The 18,454-nt window shown below is 36.4% G+C and overlaps 1 protein-coding gene across 2 annotated transcripts in view; it reads left to right on the top strand.

The window, feature by feature from the left end:
- Nucleotides 1–953: 953 nt before the first annotated feature.
- The window catches only part of EDEM1 (ER degradation enhancing alpha-mannosidase like protein 1), a 33,355-nt gene continuing 15,854 nt past the window's right edge, over nucleotides 954–18,454 (top strand). The window contains exons 1-5 of one of the 2 annotated variants that reach the window (XM_088134323.1): nucleotides 954–1,692; nucleotides 6,113–6,185; nucleotides 7,852–7,955; nucleotides 16,347–16,518; nucleotides 16,958–17,141. In XM_088134323.1, coding sequence (XP_087990449.1) covers nucleotides 1,235–1,692; nucleotides 6,113–6,185; nucleotides 7,852–7,955; nucleotides 16,347–16,518; nucleotides 16,958–17,141 — 991 coding nt within the window. In that variant the 5' untranslated portion in view covers nucleotides 954–1,234. The remainder of the gene's footprint in view (nucleotides 1,693–6,112; nucleotides 6,186–7,851; nucleotides 7,956–16,346; nucleotides 16,519–16,957; nucleotides 17,142–18,454) is intronic. The other variant, XM_007436331.4, reaches the window with a different exon arrangement.

Here is an 18,454-nt window from a genome sequence, read left to right as displayed (position 1 = left end):
CACATCTGGAGGACGACACAGTGCCCAACAGATCAGAAGAGGTCAGTCTACATATAAATACATATAAAGACTTAGCAGTGTCTGCAAACTATTATACAGCACTATCCTTAATTTCACATGGTAGCAAAATAATGCTTAGGATCATCCAATGCAGATTAGAGCCCTATGTGGAAATGGAGATGCCAGATGTTCAAGGTGGTTTTAGAAAAGACAGAGGAACCAGAGAGATTAGTGTAGATGTACGGTAAATAATAGAGAAAGTCAAAGAATACCCAAAAGGCAGCAATATTTGTTTCATTGATTATAGATAGGCCTTTGACCGTGTCACATCAAGCTGCAGAACATCCTTGAAAAAATGGGAATCCAAGAACATCTCACTGTCCTCATGAAAATCCTATACACAGGACAGGAAGCCACACTCGGCGTGGAAGAGGAAGATGAACCGAATTACAATAGCGATGGGTGCACCGTGGTAACATCTGAAGGGCCAGGTTGGGGATAGATCACCCAGGAGAAATTACTCACGTGGTTGCCATCCGTGAGAAATTACTCACCGACTTGATGGCACCTAACCGAAAAGCATGTAGTGAAAAGATGGAGATCAGCATATAAATAGGTGGAAAGGCATTTAGGTGGGGGGGGCAAGAGGTTGTGGGGGGGGAGTTGTAACACGTAAGCTTTTCCCCGCTACACAATTAGTTAAACCGCAAACATCGGCCGCGCTGACCAAAGCGGCCGAAAGGCCACCGCAAGCCAACAAGCTTGCAGAGCCGCAGAGATATCGCTCCGCCCGAAGGCTCTGATTGGCTATGCCGGGCCGGGAAAAAAAATCGCAGCGTGCCACATCACTATTTGTCAACGGAAGCCCTTCCCTCGCGCTCAAAGGCGACAAACGCCGTAGACTGACGTCATTCTCATCCGTCCGTTCTTTGGTCGGAAGCCTATCGGGAAGTTGTGGAAGGCGAATCCAAAGGCGTTCTTCGTGAAATGTCGCAATGCTTCCTTTCTGCTCCGTCCTCCCCCCGCCCGCGGCCGCATATCACACCCGTCGGTCTTAAAGGAGACGCGTCACTCTTTGGACCGAGGAGGAAGAATTGGAGGAGGTGCTGAGCGGCTTCGCTTTCGGCCCCCTCCCTTGCTCCCCAGGCGCGGAGCGTTCCGAGCGAACCCTCCGCGAGAAGTATGCGCGTGAGAGGAGAGCGCGGAGGCTGTGGCGGCTGCGACTCCTCCGACCATGCAATGGCGGTCGTTGGTGTTGGCGCTGCTGGCCCTGAGGCTGGCTGGGCAGGCCCTCCTGTGGCTGGCGGGGCCCAGCTTAGGCTTCTACCAGCAGCGCCTCCGGGCTTTTTCCTGCGGCAGCCCGGCCAAGGAAGACGCCGCCCCCAGCTCCCGGTGCCTCAAAGCCCCCCACTGGGCCTCTTTCTTGGGCCGAGCCTGGGGAGGCGATAGCGGCGGCGGAGACGGCCCCGGCCCCGGCCCCACCGCTGCTTCTTCCGGGAAGGCCGGCCGTGGCGGCGACGAATATGAGCAGCGCTACAGCCGGGCTTTCCCGCCTCAGCTCCGGGCCCAGTTGCGCGATGCCGCCCGCACTATGTTCTCTTTCGGCTACGACAACTACATGGCGCACGCTTTTCCGCAGGACGAGCTGAACCCCATCGACTGCCGCGGGCGCGGGCCCGACCGAGCTGACCCGTAAGTTGGCGCGCCGGGCTCGGAGGGAGGGTAGGGAGTTACCCGCCGTGAGTTTCGAGGCTGCCTTAGCTTTGCCTTTCCCCATCCCCGGCTGTGCTCAGGGCAGGGGATGTGGTTTGCGAGAAGAGGTGGAAGAAAGAGGCATTAGGTTAGCATCATATGGGGGACAGCAGTCTTCATTGCAAGTTAAATGGGCAGTGAGTGTCTGCGGTATGGCAATTTAGGGATTTGGCTTTAGAGAGAAATGAGACATACGGAGCAGCTTTAGAGTGCACTTTTTCAAAAAGGAGATAGATTATGAGGACTGAGAGGTACACTGAAAGTAAATTTTAAAATAACTTTTACCCTTTTGATTCAGTTCATTGCTATGCATTGCATATATAAGAACAACTAAATGTCACAGATACTCTGATTTAGGAGTTTGAAAATAGCAGTAATAGTCCCCAATAGTATGTGTGGAAAGGAGTGCAAGGATGGAAAATTTGAAGGACACGCGAGTGAAGCTTGATTTCAAGATATGAACAGTTGAAAAGTAGAATTAGTAATGATAGTGATAATAAAATATGACTACTTATTTTTTACTGAAGTCAACTGGAGTGCCTGTCTTCCACTTCTTTGAAGATGCATACAGAAGGAGCTGCTAGAGGGTGACAACCACTGATTTAGTAGAGCTTTTTTCAAATTCTTTTTATTTGTTAGATTTTACAGTTCTGATAAAAGCATCTGATAGAATTATATTGAATTTGGTGATAATATTTTGTGTGTTGTTTATACTTCTGAAGATCTTTGACCTTCTTGAAAATTGCATAAGCATTGCTTCATTCCTCCCAAGAGGAATCTTTCTCAGGTGTAAAGACTAAGCTTACTGCTTTGAAAGTACTAATAATTTCTGTGTGAGCCTCTCTCTTGCAGCTACATATATTAACATCAGATTGCTTCTGAATAGTTGCATGTGAATGGTGTAGTGCACCCTGTAGATTAACAAATCTAAGGGGACATGTCTCATTCTGTATACTTTTGGGCAACTTGATTTAGAAGTGAGTTTTATAACACCTTGAAAATCAATACAGTCTTTTCTAAATAATGCAAACCTGAGAATATAATAAAAACCCTGTTGGATAATGCCTTTTCTAGTCTAACATTCTCTTCTCAGAATGGCTAATTCATAATAATAATAAATAATAATTTATTGGACAATAGATCATCTTTAATGTTGTTCTCAACAAGTGGCATTGATTTTGGAGATAGGACATGTATATATGTGTGTATAAAATTCATCATAACCAGTAGGTACAAGTCACTTGGAATAATACTTTGTGTGCAGCAAAACCATGTGTGCAGCAAAACCATGAGTGAAACATTGCTGATTTAGGCAGTTGGTCTTGCCAAAGGTTAGCATGGCCACTTTAACAGCTATACCTATGAGTACATTCATAGATTTCAACTTTGTTGGGACTGCTGCCAGATTGAAGCAACCTTCCGAATAATTTCTATAGCCCTAATGAATAATAGCTATTGATAGCTGCCAGTTCAATATAGACTTATTCTCTATGGCTATGCTTATATATTGCACTATAAGATTCGGTAGTTTAACAGGACATGGCATGATTATTTTTGACAATCCTAAATGCCCCTGTACTTCATTGGATGCTCCTAAAATCTGCTAGTTTGAGTTATGAGAAAAGGATTTTTTTTTTACACATATTTTGGCTGCCTTTTTTTCTACCTTTCATGGCTCTAAAATCTCCTTTTTTCAGTCTTGGTGATTAACATTGCATATAGTGTTCCAAATGCAGTTGAATTATACATGTGTACTGGTATTATAATGCATACAATATTGGGAGTCTTTATTTTTAGTCTCTCTTCTGGCGTTCCCTATATGGAATTACTTACACAGGTGCCACAATACTTTTCATTGAGTTATGTAACACATTCCCCAAGATCTTTAATCAACTTGGTCCTCATAAGAATATTTATAATGTTAATTTTTTGCTTCCATGTGCGTTCCATTTTACTTTGTAACAGTGATCTTCATTTGCCATTTTATTTGCAGTTTTGAAATATTCTTCTGAAGCTTCTTGCATTACTTTTTGTTTTTAGTAATCCTAAGACATTAAGGTCATCACCAAATGTAGCCAACTCACTGTTCATCCTTAACTCCAGAGATAATTCTTGAACAGTTTAAAAAGCATTGGGTCATTGAGAGATACTAGTTATAGTATTTCTATGTAGAAAAATTGCATGATTTCTACATAGTAAGTAATCAGTTAGCAATTCTCATATTGCTATGAGCATAAGTGGGTTTTGAATACTGTTTGAATAGAAAATAGTGGGAAAATGCCTCCTGCCTAACTGAAATATCATGATCTATCTGATTTCTAAACTATTTTTTATAGAAATAACAATATAAATCTGGGATCAGTTATCAGTTTGGCAACTGACACAAGTTGTTACTTATAGAAAGAATCAGTGTGAGGTTGACTTTCAAATTTGATCTGAACTAAGATGCTTGGAGCATATGGAATCATTCAGATTTATACATTTTTGTAGTCAACTTGATGTATCTTTATGGGAAAATGTTTTATTAAAAATTCTTCAAAAAACCTGACAGTTTATTGCAAGTGAATTTTGTCAGTGGAGAAATTTGAACCTTTATTAGAAATAAAGTAATATAATGTGATGTAGATTTTACCCATGTTATCCTTTTAGATGTTGTAGTGGCTATTTCCAAATGTGTGCCAATAATGAGTACAGTTGGTCAGATTTCTGTAATCGTTCCTTCCAAATAGCCTTGTATAACCTGATTTTTGTGTAAGTTACGTTGTAGTGCAATTAGCATAACACACTGTTGTGCAGGTACCATACATGTGTGTGTTATGTATATAAGGACATATGCTGTATAAGGAAATATTTGTGTAATTTTTACAGATTAGGTCTTCTATAATGTGGACAGTGTTTTAGCAGTGTTTCTGGAGTCATTTTGTTAGAATAATGAAGCATTAAAGTAAATATTAAAATTTTCTAAATAGCAAACTGCAATTTTGCTTATTTTTTTCTGGGTGTGTATAAACTCCCCAGTATTCTTGGAGTATTTTATGTCTTTTTTTTAGGGCAGATGCTCTTTCTATATTTTTCATAGAATTATCATAGATTAACTGTAGCTCAGTATACTCAATTTTTTCATCATAAATAGTGGACTATAATTGCTTATAGACCACTTGGTTAAATACAGGGACGTAAGTTCCATTTCTTGAAACAGAGAACATTTAAATGTGATCTTTACATAAATAGAGTTGACTATAGATATTTTTCTTCAAAACAGCTATTCTTAATCATTAACATTCTAAAAAGAAACTGTTTACTGTATTAAAGTGAGAAATGAGGCTTTTTGCCAAAAATAATTGATAACAGGGCTGCTGCATGTTAATTTTTGCTTTGGAAAATTTAATTACCAGATAGAACAGCTTTTCTTTCTCTATCATTTCTAGCACTGCATGTGGCTCCAAGCTTGAGCAATTACATAAATATTTCATATTTTCTAAAATCATGTAATGTGCTGTATAATGTGGAGGCTAGTTAAGAACAGTACAAATGGTCATAGGCCAGTTTATCTATAGGAAAAAAAAATCTGCATGTTTAGAGAGCTTAACGTGAAGTTTTTAAGGAAGTCTTTATTTTTAAAATGACAATATGCTATTTGGGCTGAACAATGGCTTGTTGTCTCAGCAATTGCTGTAGCAAAAAACTGCAAATTATGCTGTGGTTATCTGTGCTTTCTTTGGATCACTAAGAAACTATTATTACATGCATTATGACAAAGAAAACTCCATCCCTTTACAGTCTTGGCATTAATCTTTAGTGTTCACATACCTAAAGAGATAGAAAAAGGTACTTAATGGATAATAACTGCTGTAGGATGAGCAGTTTTGGTCCAGTTTTTCCATAGGTCAGCTTGAGCTGAAATCATCCTGCTTAGAGTCCAATACTTAATACACTGGGCTATATTGGTTGTGATGTAAATAATAGATTATTGTTTAAAATTTCATATGTGCCCAGTTTCTAAAATCAGACTTGCTGGCCCTGCTGCAATTCACTTGAATATTCTTTCTAATCTAAATTAAAACTTCAGTGGAACGTAAGTCCCACCTACCTTGGTCTCAAAGAAAGGTTTCATGCCATGACATTAAAATACAATTCCAAAATAGTTTGTCTGACAATGAGAGTGTTAATATTAGGTTTCAGCTATGTGGCTGCAGCTGCAATCTTTTATGCCCTTATCTAAGAATATTTCCCTTGAAATTCTTTGGGGTGTTCTTCTAGATAATGGTGTGTAGAATTAAGCTAGATCACTTATAGTTTACATAAGCGAATTAAGTCTTTTTAAATCTGATTGAACTAACTCTAACAAAATTTATTTCAGTTCAAATCTGAATATCAATGATGTCCTGGGAAACTACTCGCTTACTCTGATTGATGCATTGGATACCCTAGCAGTGAGTTAAATCTATTTTTTTTTTAATTACTGAAAGGAAAAACAAGTATTATCACAAGAAATATATCAAATAATAAAAAGTCACAAAAGTATCTTCATTAACACAATTCCCAATTCTTCAATTTTAGGAAAAGTAAAAAATAATCTCAAGAATTGTGCATTCTTGCTTTCTTGTCTTAGCTAATGAAGATGTTTCTGGGCCAATATTGACAATAGTCCTCATCTTGCAAGGTTATGGGAGGATGCCTTTCTTTAGCCTGTTGTAGGGAGTTAGTTCTTTTTTGTTCATGCTTGGCTTTGGAGATAGGCATGAGCAAGAAGAGATTCTTTTCCGTGTGCCACAGATTTAAGGAGTGGAGAAGTCTGTAGCAACCACAAATATTTTCAGTTAAAAAGTTTTGGCACTGAGGTACTGTTCATATTATTAAGTAGTTTTATACTTTAAAATATATTGTTTTTCTATCTCAAGTTGTTGCGTTAAGTTCCTTGCTAGCAGGGATGGGGAAGAAATGATTTTATATTAAAATACTTCATATTTTACTGTAAAGCTACTCAGTTTATGTTTCTCAATCTGTATGTAGACTAAACCACATTCACCATTTTACATGAATAGTTTTCCAGGTTTTGTGATGCAGTTATATGAACAAAAAAAATATGTATCAAAATACTTGTCATAAAGAAATATATAGTTACAACAGAACTCTGCAGGTGGCCCTTGTTATTTGTGGTTCCATTGCCCATGGTTTTGCTTATCTGTAGTTTCTAAAGAGAGACCACACTTTCGAACTTGTGGTAAAGGTTTTCACATATCTGCAGTTTTTGCTTGGTTTTTGTTACTTCCTGCACAAGCAAAATGTTTGTTTGCATGTACTATATGTAAAATACATTTCTTCAAGGGTTCATTATCTGTAGTTCTTTGGCTGGAATGGAACTTCTGCACATAACAAGGACCACCTAATTATTAAAGGGAATGAATGTTGCTTATAGAAACAATAAATTAAGAAAAATATCACATGAAGTTCATATTTTGTGGCAAGTATTCATAACAATGCATAATTTTTGTGTGTGTGGATTTTTTAAAAAATTGCATTGTGATGCAGAAATTGAATAGAAAATGTAACTGGAAAGGAGAATTGGAATTGACAGATTTGTCCAACTCTGTTTTAATGGGAGACTTCTATTTCAATTTAATCATATTGAAATCATCTGATTTTATTGCACACTGATAATTTTTTTTTTTACCTCAATATTACTAGTAAACAGAGTCTGTTCTAGCTGGGTGCTATAACTAAATATTTTTTAGTATGTTTTTAAATATTTTTTAAAATGCATGTTATGCATTTAATGCTGCTTCCTTATACTTTGTAAGTTTTTGTAGTACATTTCTTTCTTCCCTCCCTCCCACTCTCCCCCTGTTGCTAGTTAGAAATTAAATTAAGCAGGTTATGTAAATTAACACTTGGTTCCTCTGTTGTTTTGTTTTACCCTAGTAGGCCACTATTATCTATAATAGTATCATGAAAGAGTTTCTAGAAAATCTTTATAATAGAAATACATTTATATGACATTAATTGCAGATACTTATATTTATTTTTCATATTTAAAAACAAATTTGGTATAAAAATGTATGTATACATTTTTCTCAGATCTTCATTTTTTTCTTAAAGGTAATGGGAAATTCCTCAGAATTCCAGAAAGCAGTGAAACTTGTGATAGACACAGTATCATTTGACACAGATTCAACTGTTCAAGTCTTTGAGGCAACAATTAGGTAGGATGCTTCTGAAATTTGAGAACACTGAATGTGAATATGTTCAAGAAATTATGAAACAAAATTAACTCTGCTTGCTGTCCAACCTACGAGATTCATATTATCAATGTCATAAAATAATGATAAGTTTAAAGCAACATATTACAGTTTAATGAGCTGGACTCATATCTAATTGTTCATAAATTATTATTTAAGACTAATCCTCTTAATGCAAACTGCTTATTAAAATGATAATGAAGTATTTTATATTTTATACTTCAAATTTAGTCACCATTTGTCTCACTCAAGAGCGACTCTGGGCGGTTTATTGGCATCCTATTTGGCTCAGTCTTCTCTAGTAAGATGGTATATGTTCCACCAGACAACTGTGAAATGCAGGATTGAGGGAAAGGGTCAAAGCTTTCTGATTAAGGAATACTTATTTGTTTTGAATGAATTTAAATCTCCGGGAGCACATGAATTACATTCTTAAGTACTGAAGGAACTTGCTGCTGATCTGGCTGAACCTTTATGTATTATCTTTGAAAAATCTTGGAGAATAAGTGAAGTACCAGATGCTTAGGGGAGGGCAATGTAACTCTTACCTTCAAAAAAGAGGATCCAGGCAACTGGAGAAGGATTCTAGCCAGATAGTCTGATAAGTATATGGAATGGTCTAGGACTGATCTGTATGTACCTTGAAAACAACATGGTGACCATCAGAATTCAGAATGAATTTGTTAAGAAAATGTTTTGCTAGATTACTGTTATTTGTGGGACTGCTGTAGATGCAATATATATTGATCTCAGCAGAGTATTGAGAAAGTACCATATGACATGCTGATTAGCTAGTGAAGTATAACCTATATGGTATGACAATTAAATGGATGAATAGCTGGCTGAAAATTAGATTCTGAGAATGCTCATCATTGGTTCTTTATCAAATTAGAGAGAGATATAGAGTGGGGTGTCACACATGGAGTGTCAAACCAAGAAGAACTAAAAGGAGTTTATCAGGGAGTTCAACAAGTAGAAGAGAGGAGAGTGACCAGAGAAACTCTGTTTTTGGAAGGATTTTGTTCTGGACTCAGAAAGGTGAAAAGGTATAGGTGCTGAAGATAGAGCTCCTGGTGTAGGTTCTCAATAGCTGATGAGAAAGGAGGAGGATTTATTGGTTCAGAGAAAGGAGACTTTAAAACAGAAACTCCAATGCTCCATAAGAAAGACAAAAAGAAGCAAGCCCAGTGGATGACAGTAATAGGCAGAAGCAATAGTAATAGACAATATTTTGCACTACTGGAACTCAGTGTTTTCAGGCTCTTGCAGATGAGACAGGATGTGAGCATTCAGAGGAAGAAAAAGAAATACCACAGGATGTATTGTTTATATCATTTTATTAAAAATTTGATTATAATAGTAACATCTAATACAAACTAAACTTAAAGGAAAGAGTAGAAAGGAGTAAAAAGTGCAAGAAAAAAGAGACAGAAGGAAGAAAAAGAAAAAGGATATAATAAAGAGAATATATAAAGAAATAACTTCCAACCTTCATCACAAGTATAAACGAATTTACTGACTCTTCACCCCCTCTAAGGTTACAAACATTTATCTCTTCATCCCATATTTTATCTGTTATCTATAAAGAAATCCATAAAACATCACTTTTTCAGTCCTGGTGTCAGCAGAAAGTCCATAAAGTGTTGCCAGAACTAACAACATATCTTGTTTTACCCTTGATCAAATAAACAAACTTTATATTCCTTTCTTTTATTTCTAACAGTCTTAATCTTTAGTTCATTCAAATATTGTCGTAGGATTTGTTTTCTCTTCATTTCTTCTTTGTCCCATCACACAGAGTTCTTCAAGGCTTTAACAAGCCTCTTCTGTAAATTCAGTAGGAAAAAATTATCCAGGTCACTCTCTTGGTGGTGTCATTTGTATTTCCCTTTTAAATTTTAAAATTTAAGAAACTCAGCCAGTTTCTTTTGTAGATTCAGTGAAGCATCCTTTTCTAAGTCATTCTTCTGGCCTGTCAGTTGTAAATCCACTTTCAATACCATCTCTATCTTGTCAGAAAAAAATTGTTCTGCATCTGTCATTTCTTCAATAATATCTTTTGGATGTAGTCTATCCATAGAAGCAGACATCATTACTGACATTGTTGATATTGTGGCTACTATTTTCTGATTCCATTCTTCAAAAGTCCTTCAGTATTTTCATTGTTATACTGTTTTACAACATTTTACAGGCTTGTAAATCTTTCTTCTATCTAAAAACTTTAGTCCCCTCTAGTGTTCAGTTTTTGACATCATGAAATTGCTTATCTTTGTTTAGTCTTGTAAAAACCAAAACAGAATCTTTTTCCACAAGAAGTGTTTGTTCATTATAATTAATTCAAAATGTTATTATAAAAGTTCCAATATTCCAATTTTATCTGGACCCTTAGTCCGTTTATGACTTTCTAAGATTAAAATCTTATTTATCTTTTTGCTGTTTATTTCAGATTCTTTAAATTCTTAAGCTTATGATTAAAAATTTCATTCAGGATTGAAGGCAGACTCACTCATTGTTTTCAAACTTCTTGTTCCGAAGGTCTCTAATAACTTAGAAGTAGTTAATGAGCAATTTCAGAATGTTATTAAGAAAGTGAGGTTTGCGAAAGTCCCTGCTGTGGTTGTGAGCAAGATGGCTAATACCATCGTCTCCTGGTTCTCAAACCTGCAGAAAACCACTGTCCTGTGGTCTCCTGTGAGGAGCACATGTGGGCAATCTCCTGTCTTCTTATCCAGAGAGGTTCCAAGAATCTACTTCCTTCTACTCACTGGTTCCTTGGTCTTTGCTGCGGTCATCTTCAGTTTGCCATATGTCCCCCAGAAGTCCCAGGAGGATCTATTATTAAAGGGTTCAGAGAATGAAACTATGCTTTAGAAGAAAGCAGAAAGAAGAGCCATGTTGATGTTGGCTTATGATTGTGAGAAATTGAAGCAAATGTATAGTGACGAGAGTCATTGCCTTGTGAACTCTGCTGTCTGCCAGGAAGAAGGATTGTTAGCAATGACAGGTTAATCCAAGGTTATCAAGTCTACTGGCAAGTATCTCTTCCTGCTAAAATGCATGGGGACAAATAATAACTGCAAAGAACATCTACAGCTATCACCATGAACTTTGATTAATTGTGCCTCATAAAGATTGATTACAATGTCTTTGGCAAACACGTTAGCCAGATTGATTAGGTTGGCTTTAAACTGAATCCTGTGAGGATAGAAGTGAAAACCCTGAGTATGGACCACAGGTAAACCCTTTTGCACTATAGAAAGTAGGAGTGTTGCTGAAATGGGATCTTTAAACCACTCAAACAAAAAGAAAAGTAAAAAAGAACATTGGACCATTAGGCATAACAGAAACTGGTGGGATGACTCCTGCGACTGGAATATAGCAATTAAAGTGTACAATTTGTGAAACAGAAACCAAAATAATAAAAAGGGAAGAGAAGTTGCACTGTGTGATAAAAATATTGATCCAGCCTCAGAAATACGTATTAATGAATTTTTAATGCTGTCAAGAGCATTTGGGTTACAAATAAGAAGAGGAACAAATAAAAGCAATACTGCTTTATTGTCTGTTATCGCCTTCCCAGCCAAGAAGATGTGAGTTCTTCCACAACCAAACTGCAGTTCTTTCAAAAAGGTATCAGTTATAGTAATGGGAGACTTTAATTTTTCTGACATAAGTTAGAGCCCATTCTATCAAACATTTATTTTTTCAGGAGATTCCTGACTTGTTGATGACAACTTTCTCCTTCAGAGGATGGAGAAAGACACAAGATGGTAATGATACTTGAAGAAGTGAATATAGCAGGAATGTTAGAGGAAAGACATCTGGTAGTGATGGAGTTCTTATTTTAAGAGAAACTAACACTGATTAGATTTAAATCAACTCAGAACAATGTTAAGTGGGATCCTATGACAGGAGAAACTAATGGAAAAGGCACTCAAGACAGGTGGAAATTCCTAAAAAAGGAGATATTAAAAGCACAATTGCAAAAATTCTAATGCAGAAAAATAGTAGAGGACAGCAAAAGAAGCCAGTGTGATCACAGGTAGTCCTCGTTTAGTGACCACAATTGGAACCAGCAACTCGGCTGTTAAGGTAAGCAGTTGCTAAGTGAAACCATTATTATGCTTATGATCTTACTTCAGCTTTCCTTTGCTTTACAGACCTATGAAGGTTGTAAATGTGAGGACTGGTCACAAAGTTACTTTTTCATCACCATCTTAACTTCGAATGGTCGCTAAACTGGTTTTTATTGTACACAGTCCATAGTTATGTCTTGTGAGATGGGTGGCTATATAAATACAATGAATGAATAAATAAACCAGGCAGTCGCTAAATGAGGACTACCGGTACATAAAAAACTGAAAACAAAAAAGAACACACAAAAGATGGATAGAAGGTCAAAGAAAATGTGCCGATCTGTAGACCTGGTATCAGGAAATATGAAACTCATTATGAGCTGATGTTAATGAAGGATGTTCTGAATAACAAAAATGATGTTTTATAAATATGTTGAAAATAAAAAAACAAGAAAAATTATCGGTGTGCCTGCTATTCACTGAAGACAGAAGAATGCTAGTAGTAACAAAGAGAACAAAGTTACCCACCCATATTGGTTCTGTCTCCTTCACTAAAAAGGTCTGTGTTGTGTGAAGAAACAGGGATGAGCTGAATGAAGGGGCAGGAGTGAAACTTGTTACAGGTAGTCCTTGATTAATGACAGCAGTTGAGACCAGAATTTCTGTTGCTAAGCAACATTATAAAGTGCTACATCACATGGCCGTGCCGCTTAGTGATGCAGTTCCAGCAGTTCTGGTTGCTGTTGTTAAGCGAATCCCACAATGTCATTAAGCATGTCACATGGTTGCCGTTTGCGACCTTCTGTTGGCTTCCCCATTGACTGCTTGTCAGAAGCCAGCAGTGAAGGTCACAAATGATGATCACGTGACCACAGGACACTGTGACGTCGTAATTGTGAGTGGGTCACCGAGTGCCCGGATCATGATCTCATGACCATGGGGACACTGCAACAGCCGAAACTTGGAGGACCAGTTGGAAGTACCGTTCGGAAGTAAGTTCAGTGCCGTCACAAGTTTGAATGGTTGCTGAACGAGTTGTTAAGTGAAGACCTGTACTGTCAGAAACATAGTAATAGAATATACTTTTAATTTAAATCTCTAGGTCTAGATGAACTGGATCTTAGCATATAGAACAAATTATCTGATATCTTGGCTGAATCCATATGTATTATCCTAGGGAAATCCTGGACAGCTGGTGATGTGTAAGTTCCAGCAAATGACAGATGTCAGTCTGATATCAATCTAGACCAGATCAAAGAGAGGGTAATTATAAATATTTTTGAAAACAATGCTGTAATTACAAGAAGTCAGTGTGAATTTATCAAGAAGTCTTGCCAGACTAGTTTTATCTCATATTTTGTTTGAGTAATTTCCTTAAAACTTGTAGGGCTGGTGCAGTGCTTTGCACTTGACATCCAAAAAGTGCTTCAGAGTATAAATGTAGTATTCTTTTACATCCTCTTAAAGCAGCTATCCCTTTCCTTGGGCTTCTCAATATTTTTGTTAGACTTGAGGGCCTAAATGGCTCCAACTCTGTGTTTCTAAGTTCAGTCTTGGGCTGTCTATTCTTCAGCATTTGTATCAATGACTTGCATGAAGTGATGGAAAGAATTCTTTAGAGATTTGTATAGCTAATAACACCCTAGAAGACAGTAATAAAATATGAAACAATCTTGATAGTGTTAGAGAAATGGCCTGAAAATAACAGCATGAAATTTAACAGAAACAAGTACAAAGTTCTTCATTTAGGAAATCAAATATTCAGATATAGAATGGGTTGGCAGTGGTAATAGGTGATTGAAAACTGAATATGAGTTGGTGATGTCACTGCAAAAACAGCAAATGCATTTTTAGGCTACATCAGTAGAGGTATAGTTTCTAAATCACAGGAAGAATAATTCCACTTTTATTCTGTGTTTTGAGTGTTATGCGTGTGCATATTTGAATGGTAGTTCTTGTTTTTACTGAATATCATATGCAAGAATATAAATAAAATATAGAACACCATTTAAACACTCCAGCTTACCTAGAGTAGCAAACATTTTCACTCATTTTCTAACATCTCATAAATTAACTATGTCCAGAAACAATATATATATATATATGTATGTATGTATGTATGTGCCAGGTAGCATGCGTGTGTGTATACACACACATACACACACATGCTACCTGGCATATACCTGGCAAATTTTGAGCTAATTCACTTAAAGACTCACTTTCAGTTGTCTGGTTTTCTTTTTGTCTGAATGCTGAATTGGCTATTTGGAAGCCTCTGTGAATTTTTAACATAGGGCAGATAGAAGTACTTTATCTAAATTTGCAGGAGGTCACATGCAGGCTCAGAGCTGGAGCATAAGTCCCAGAATAAACAGGATTGAAGATTTGTTATGCCATATGCTCCCAGACTCCTTATACACAAACTAAGACCAGTTTGAGAGTGCAGTGAAACAGAAACATTTATTTAAACAGCAATAATTGTAAAAAAAAAATATGTTGGGACACTACCCAGTGTTATGATTTGTCTGTGACTTTAATTTACACATTTTCAGTTATACCTGATTGTCTTTGAGTCACTATACATCCTCTGGCTTTTGTGGCTGAGCCAAATGTCATTTTGGTATTGCTTTCCTTTTTTGTAAGAAAGATACCAGACCAGGGATGTATATTTTGTTCTACTGAGAGATTTACTCAGCTTCTGATTTACCAGTTCTCAGTACTGGGCCTCTGTATAATAATGGACTTTGCATGCAAAGGACCAAATTTACACAAAAAGCATAAATTGTATCAATTTACATTAATTATCTAATAAAGTTATCATGCAAATGATGTAAATCCCAGGACAGCATACTCTCCAATTTAACTGACAATTGGAAATAATGAACACCACCTCCCCATTGAACTTGGTCTATTAAACTGGGGTTTCTCTCTAATAGTAAATAGTAAGACTATAGGTTAATGGTGGCACCGAAGCCCACTGATCTACTAGCTCTTGTCTCAGTGGAGTGATATCTGAAATAGCTTGAAGATTATATTAACCTTTGGAATGGATTAGGAAATTGCTTGCAAGATTTATACTCTTTAAGCTCATTTCAAGTTGTTAGTTTGAATCAGCTCAGTTTAGTCCAGTACTTAAAATTAGATCAGATAGGTTCTTGCCTAGGATATAGAAGAATCTTAATTTTCCTAAATCAAAAGTTGAGCAGAGGGTGTATATGAAGAGCATTATAATGTGTTCAGACAAGTGGAGAGTGTTTATAAAGATAGTTTAATACATTCATTTCATACATTTGTTTTCTGTGGAGAACATTAATTAAATTTTGCAGCAAATATAAATGAATAAGTAAAAACCTTTTGCCAAAATACCCCAAAACAACATACCTCCCCACATTGAGGAAGGTATTAAATAGCCTATAACCTTTTCCTCTGTTACAGAATATTTTAAAATGCTTCTGCAATAAAAGAAGCATTTGTAGACCAGATTTGGAAGGATTTTAAAATGCTGGTGTAGAAAAAGAATCTTTCAAATAGCTGATTCTTGAATTGGGTCTGGAAGTAAATAGGCAGATAGTGAAGTTCTTTCAGGTCATTTTGTTCAGTACTGTATGAACAGGCTTGGCTTGCCAAAATTCAGTGATCAAATTTTAGGCCAGTTCATGGTTCCAAGTAGTCTTTAGGATCATCCCAACTTAAAATGCATTGCAGATCTGACCAGATGGATTTTGAGAGCGTATTATCACTGTGGCTAAATGATCCCTGTCCAGAAATGAACAACAGCTTGTTAAAATTGGAGGACATTGTAACTACAGGAAACTTTGTAAATAATTGGCACAGCAGATACTTGATAAGAGTATTGCAGAACAAGAGTTTTTTCCCATGGTAGGGATAACCAAGGTCATACTTATGAAATACCTTCTCTTTGGAAGATGTTAGGATGCTGATATCAGCTGGTGCTGATACTATTTTAAGACCTGGCTGATCAATGCAGCTTTTGAATCTTTGTGACCATAGATTGACTGTAACTTTTCTTCTCTTTATGTTGCATAGTGGAATTTACTTTTTGGGTGTTTCTATTGCTTTATTGCACTTTTCTGCCTTTTAAAAAAATATCTTATTGTTCTACCTTGCCTTGAGGTCCACTGATACAGACAGACTATACATACTTTCATAATTTTCTTACTCCTAATATGAAGTGTGATCATAATTTTGTTATTTCTGTTACTATAATGTACACATATACTGTCTCATTTAAAATAATAACTCATCTCATTTTTTTTAGGGTTTTGGGAAGTCTGCTTTCAGCCCACATAATAATTACAGATACCAGACAGCCTTTTGGTGATATGACTATTAAGGGATATGATGATGAACTCTTACATATGGCTCATGACTTGGCAGTAAGGTTACTTCCTGCTTTTGAGAACACCAAAACTGGAATTCCTTATCCACGGGTATGTATAGAACAATTGCCAATTTTCAGGCAAATGAAATTAAGTCTTTAAACACAAGGTGTAACTTGTTAAATATCTGGATTTAACTTTATCTTTAAAGATAACCTCTGTGTATATCCCTTTCCTCTTAGCTCTGTCCACAAACTTAAGCTGAATATGCAGCTGCCATTGTTTAGATATGTTTTGGAAAGGAGATTTTGTAGTAGATGTACTGAATGAACTGCTGTTTCCTCAAGGATTTCAGTGTTCTGTTTTTTTGATAGCTAAATACTGACCTGGTCTAGCTACCCCTTTAAGATAATTTCCCTGTGGAATATGATGCAAGTTCATGACAGAGCACTGATGAAACATCTGTCACTAACTTTGAAACTTGCAAAAGATAGTAATGCAGCTGCTTAATCTTTAGTAAGCTTGCTTATAAACCTTCTTGTGTTTGCAGGTGAACTTAAGAACAGGAGTTCCTTCTGGCAGCAATAACGAGACTTGCACTGCAGGAGCTGGATCATTACTGGTGGAATTCGGAATTCTTAGCCGGCTTCTTGGGGATTCAACTTTTGAGTGGGTTGCCCGTCGAGCTGTAAAAGCACTCTGGAGCTTAAGGAGCAATGACACTGGGTTATTAGGTGCTTATCTTATTTCCTAGATATTGTTCATATTATTGTGCTTGTATTCATACAGATGTTTTGATAGCTAATCCTATCCATTCATGTGGATATGAGGGCAGGATCTTTCACCACTGAATTAACTAGAACTCTAGACATTCCCAGTTGCTTGGGAATACTAAATTAATCACTACAGCATGTGCTCTTCCTTCTCATTTTATTTTATGTATAATAGGAATGCATGCTGCCTTTATTTGTGGTAAGTTTTCCTTAATCTTATAATTAATATTAGGTTGAAATTAGTTGTTCTAATCAAATGGAACAAGTTCATTTATATGTTTTATATTTTCTATTTATTCAGTTCTTTATAGTCCTGAGTTCAAAAAGTAGTTTTGGTGCTGCACTTGAGAGTAGTTTAGAAAGACCAGGATGTACTCTTCTTTTTTTAAAGCTTCAGAATGGTAAGAAGCACTGATACTGAGGCAACCATTTCTGAAAACACTGCAGAAGTATATACAGGCATTCATAGAACATGTACATGTACTTCTTTGTATTGTGCCAACATGGTGACTTAGTAAGACACTGGACTTGGTGTTTTTTATGAGTCTAATCTTTTCTAGACAAATTATATAAATATCCATTACATAGAAAGGCAAGATAAGATTATTAAATTTAGATGTAGTTCATAATAACTCTACAAGTTGTGTGGATACTGAAAAATATAAGTTCAGTTTTTAGCATTGATAGTTTAAAAGCATAGCTGAAGAATAATTTAAATGAGTCAATTTCTTTCTCTTATTTGACTTTTTCCCTTTTGTTATGGAGAGGCACAAGTATGTAGGTAAAAATATAAAGTAACATCTTTTCTTGGATCAAATAGACCTCAGAAAGTAATTTTTGTACCTCATGTTAAAGCCTCCTAAATTCAAGATCTCTCTATTTTTGTTGGAGGTTTGAATTCAGCAGGAACCTTTGTTAGAATACATGCTTTTAAGTATGTGCAGAATACTAAAAGAATACTGAGTAATTAAGTAGCAGAAAGTTCCATGAAAAAGAAAAATACACTCAGTATACTTGTCTTGGATTCAGAGTCTGAACTTAGCCCAACTGTCAGTGAATGTTAACAAACCTTCAATATATTTTAAGTAAAAGATAGATTTAAGTAAAAGGAGTACAATTTGTACCTTTTCATATATATGTAACTTGTTTTACATTATTGAGTTTTATTATGTGCTGGTCTTTGACCACAATAACAATTTTAATTTTATTAAGAAATACATAGGGTAGGAAAGACTCTTTCTACCTAAGTTACATCTAGAAGAGAAGGAGACATG

The sequence above is a fragment of the Python bivittatus genome, unplaced genomic scaffold (assembly GCF_059951505.1).
Source record: "Python bivittatus isolate LINGU-HERP-01145 unplaced genomic scaffold, Pbiv_v1 ctg000080_np1212, whole genome shotgun sequence".
NCBI classification, from domain to species: Eukaryota; Metazoa; Chordata; class Lepidosauria; order Squamata; family Pythonidae; genus Python; species Python bivittatus.
Note: the sequence above shows the minus strand (reverse complement) of the source record. Positions and strands in the feature narration are given on the sequence as shown.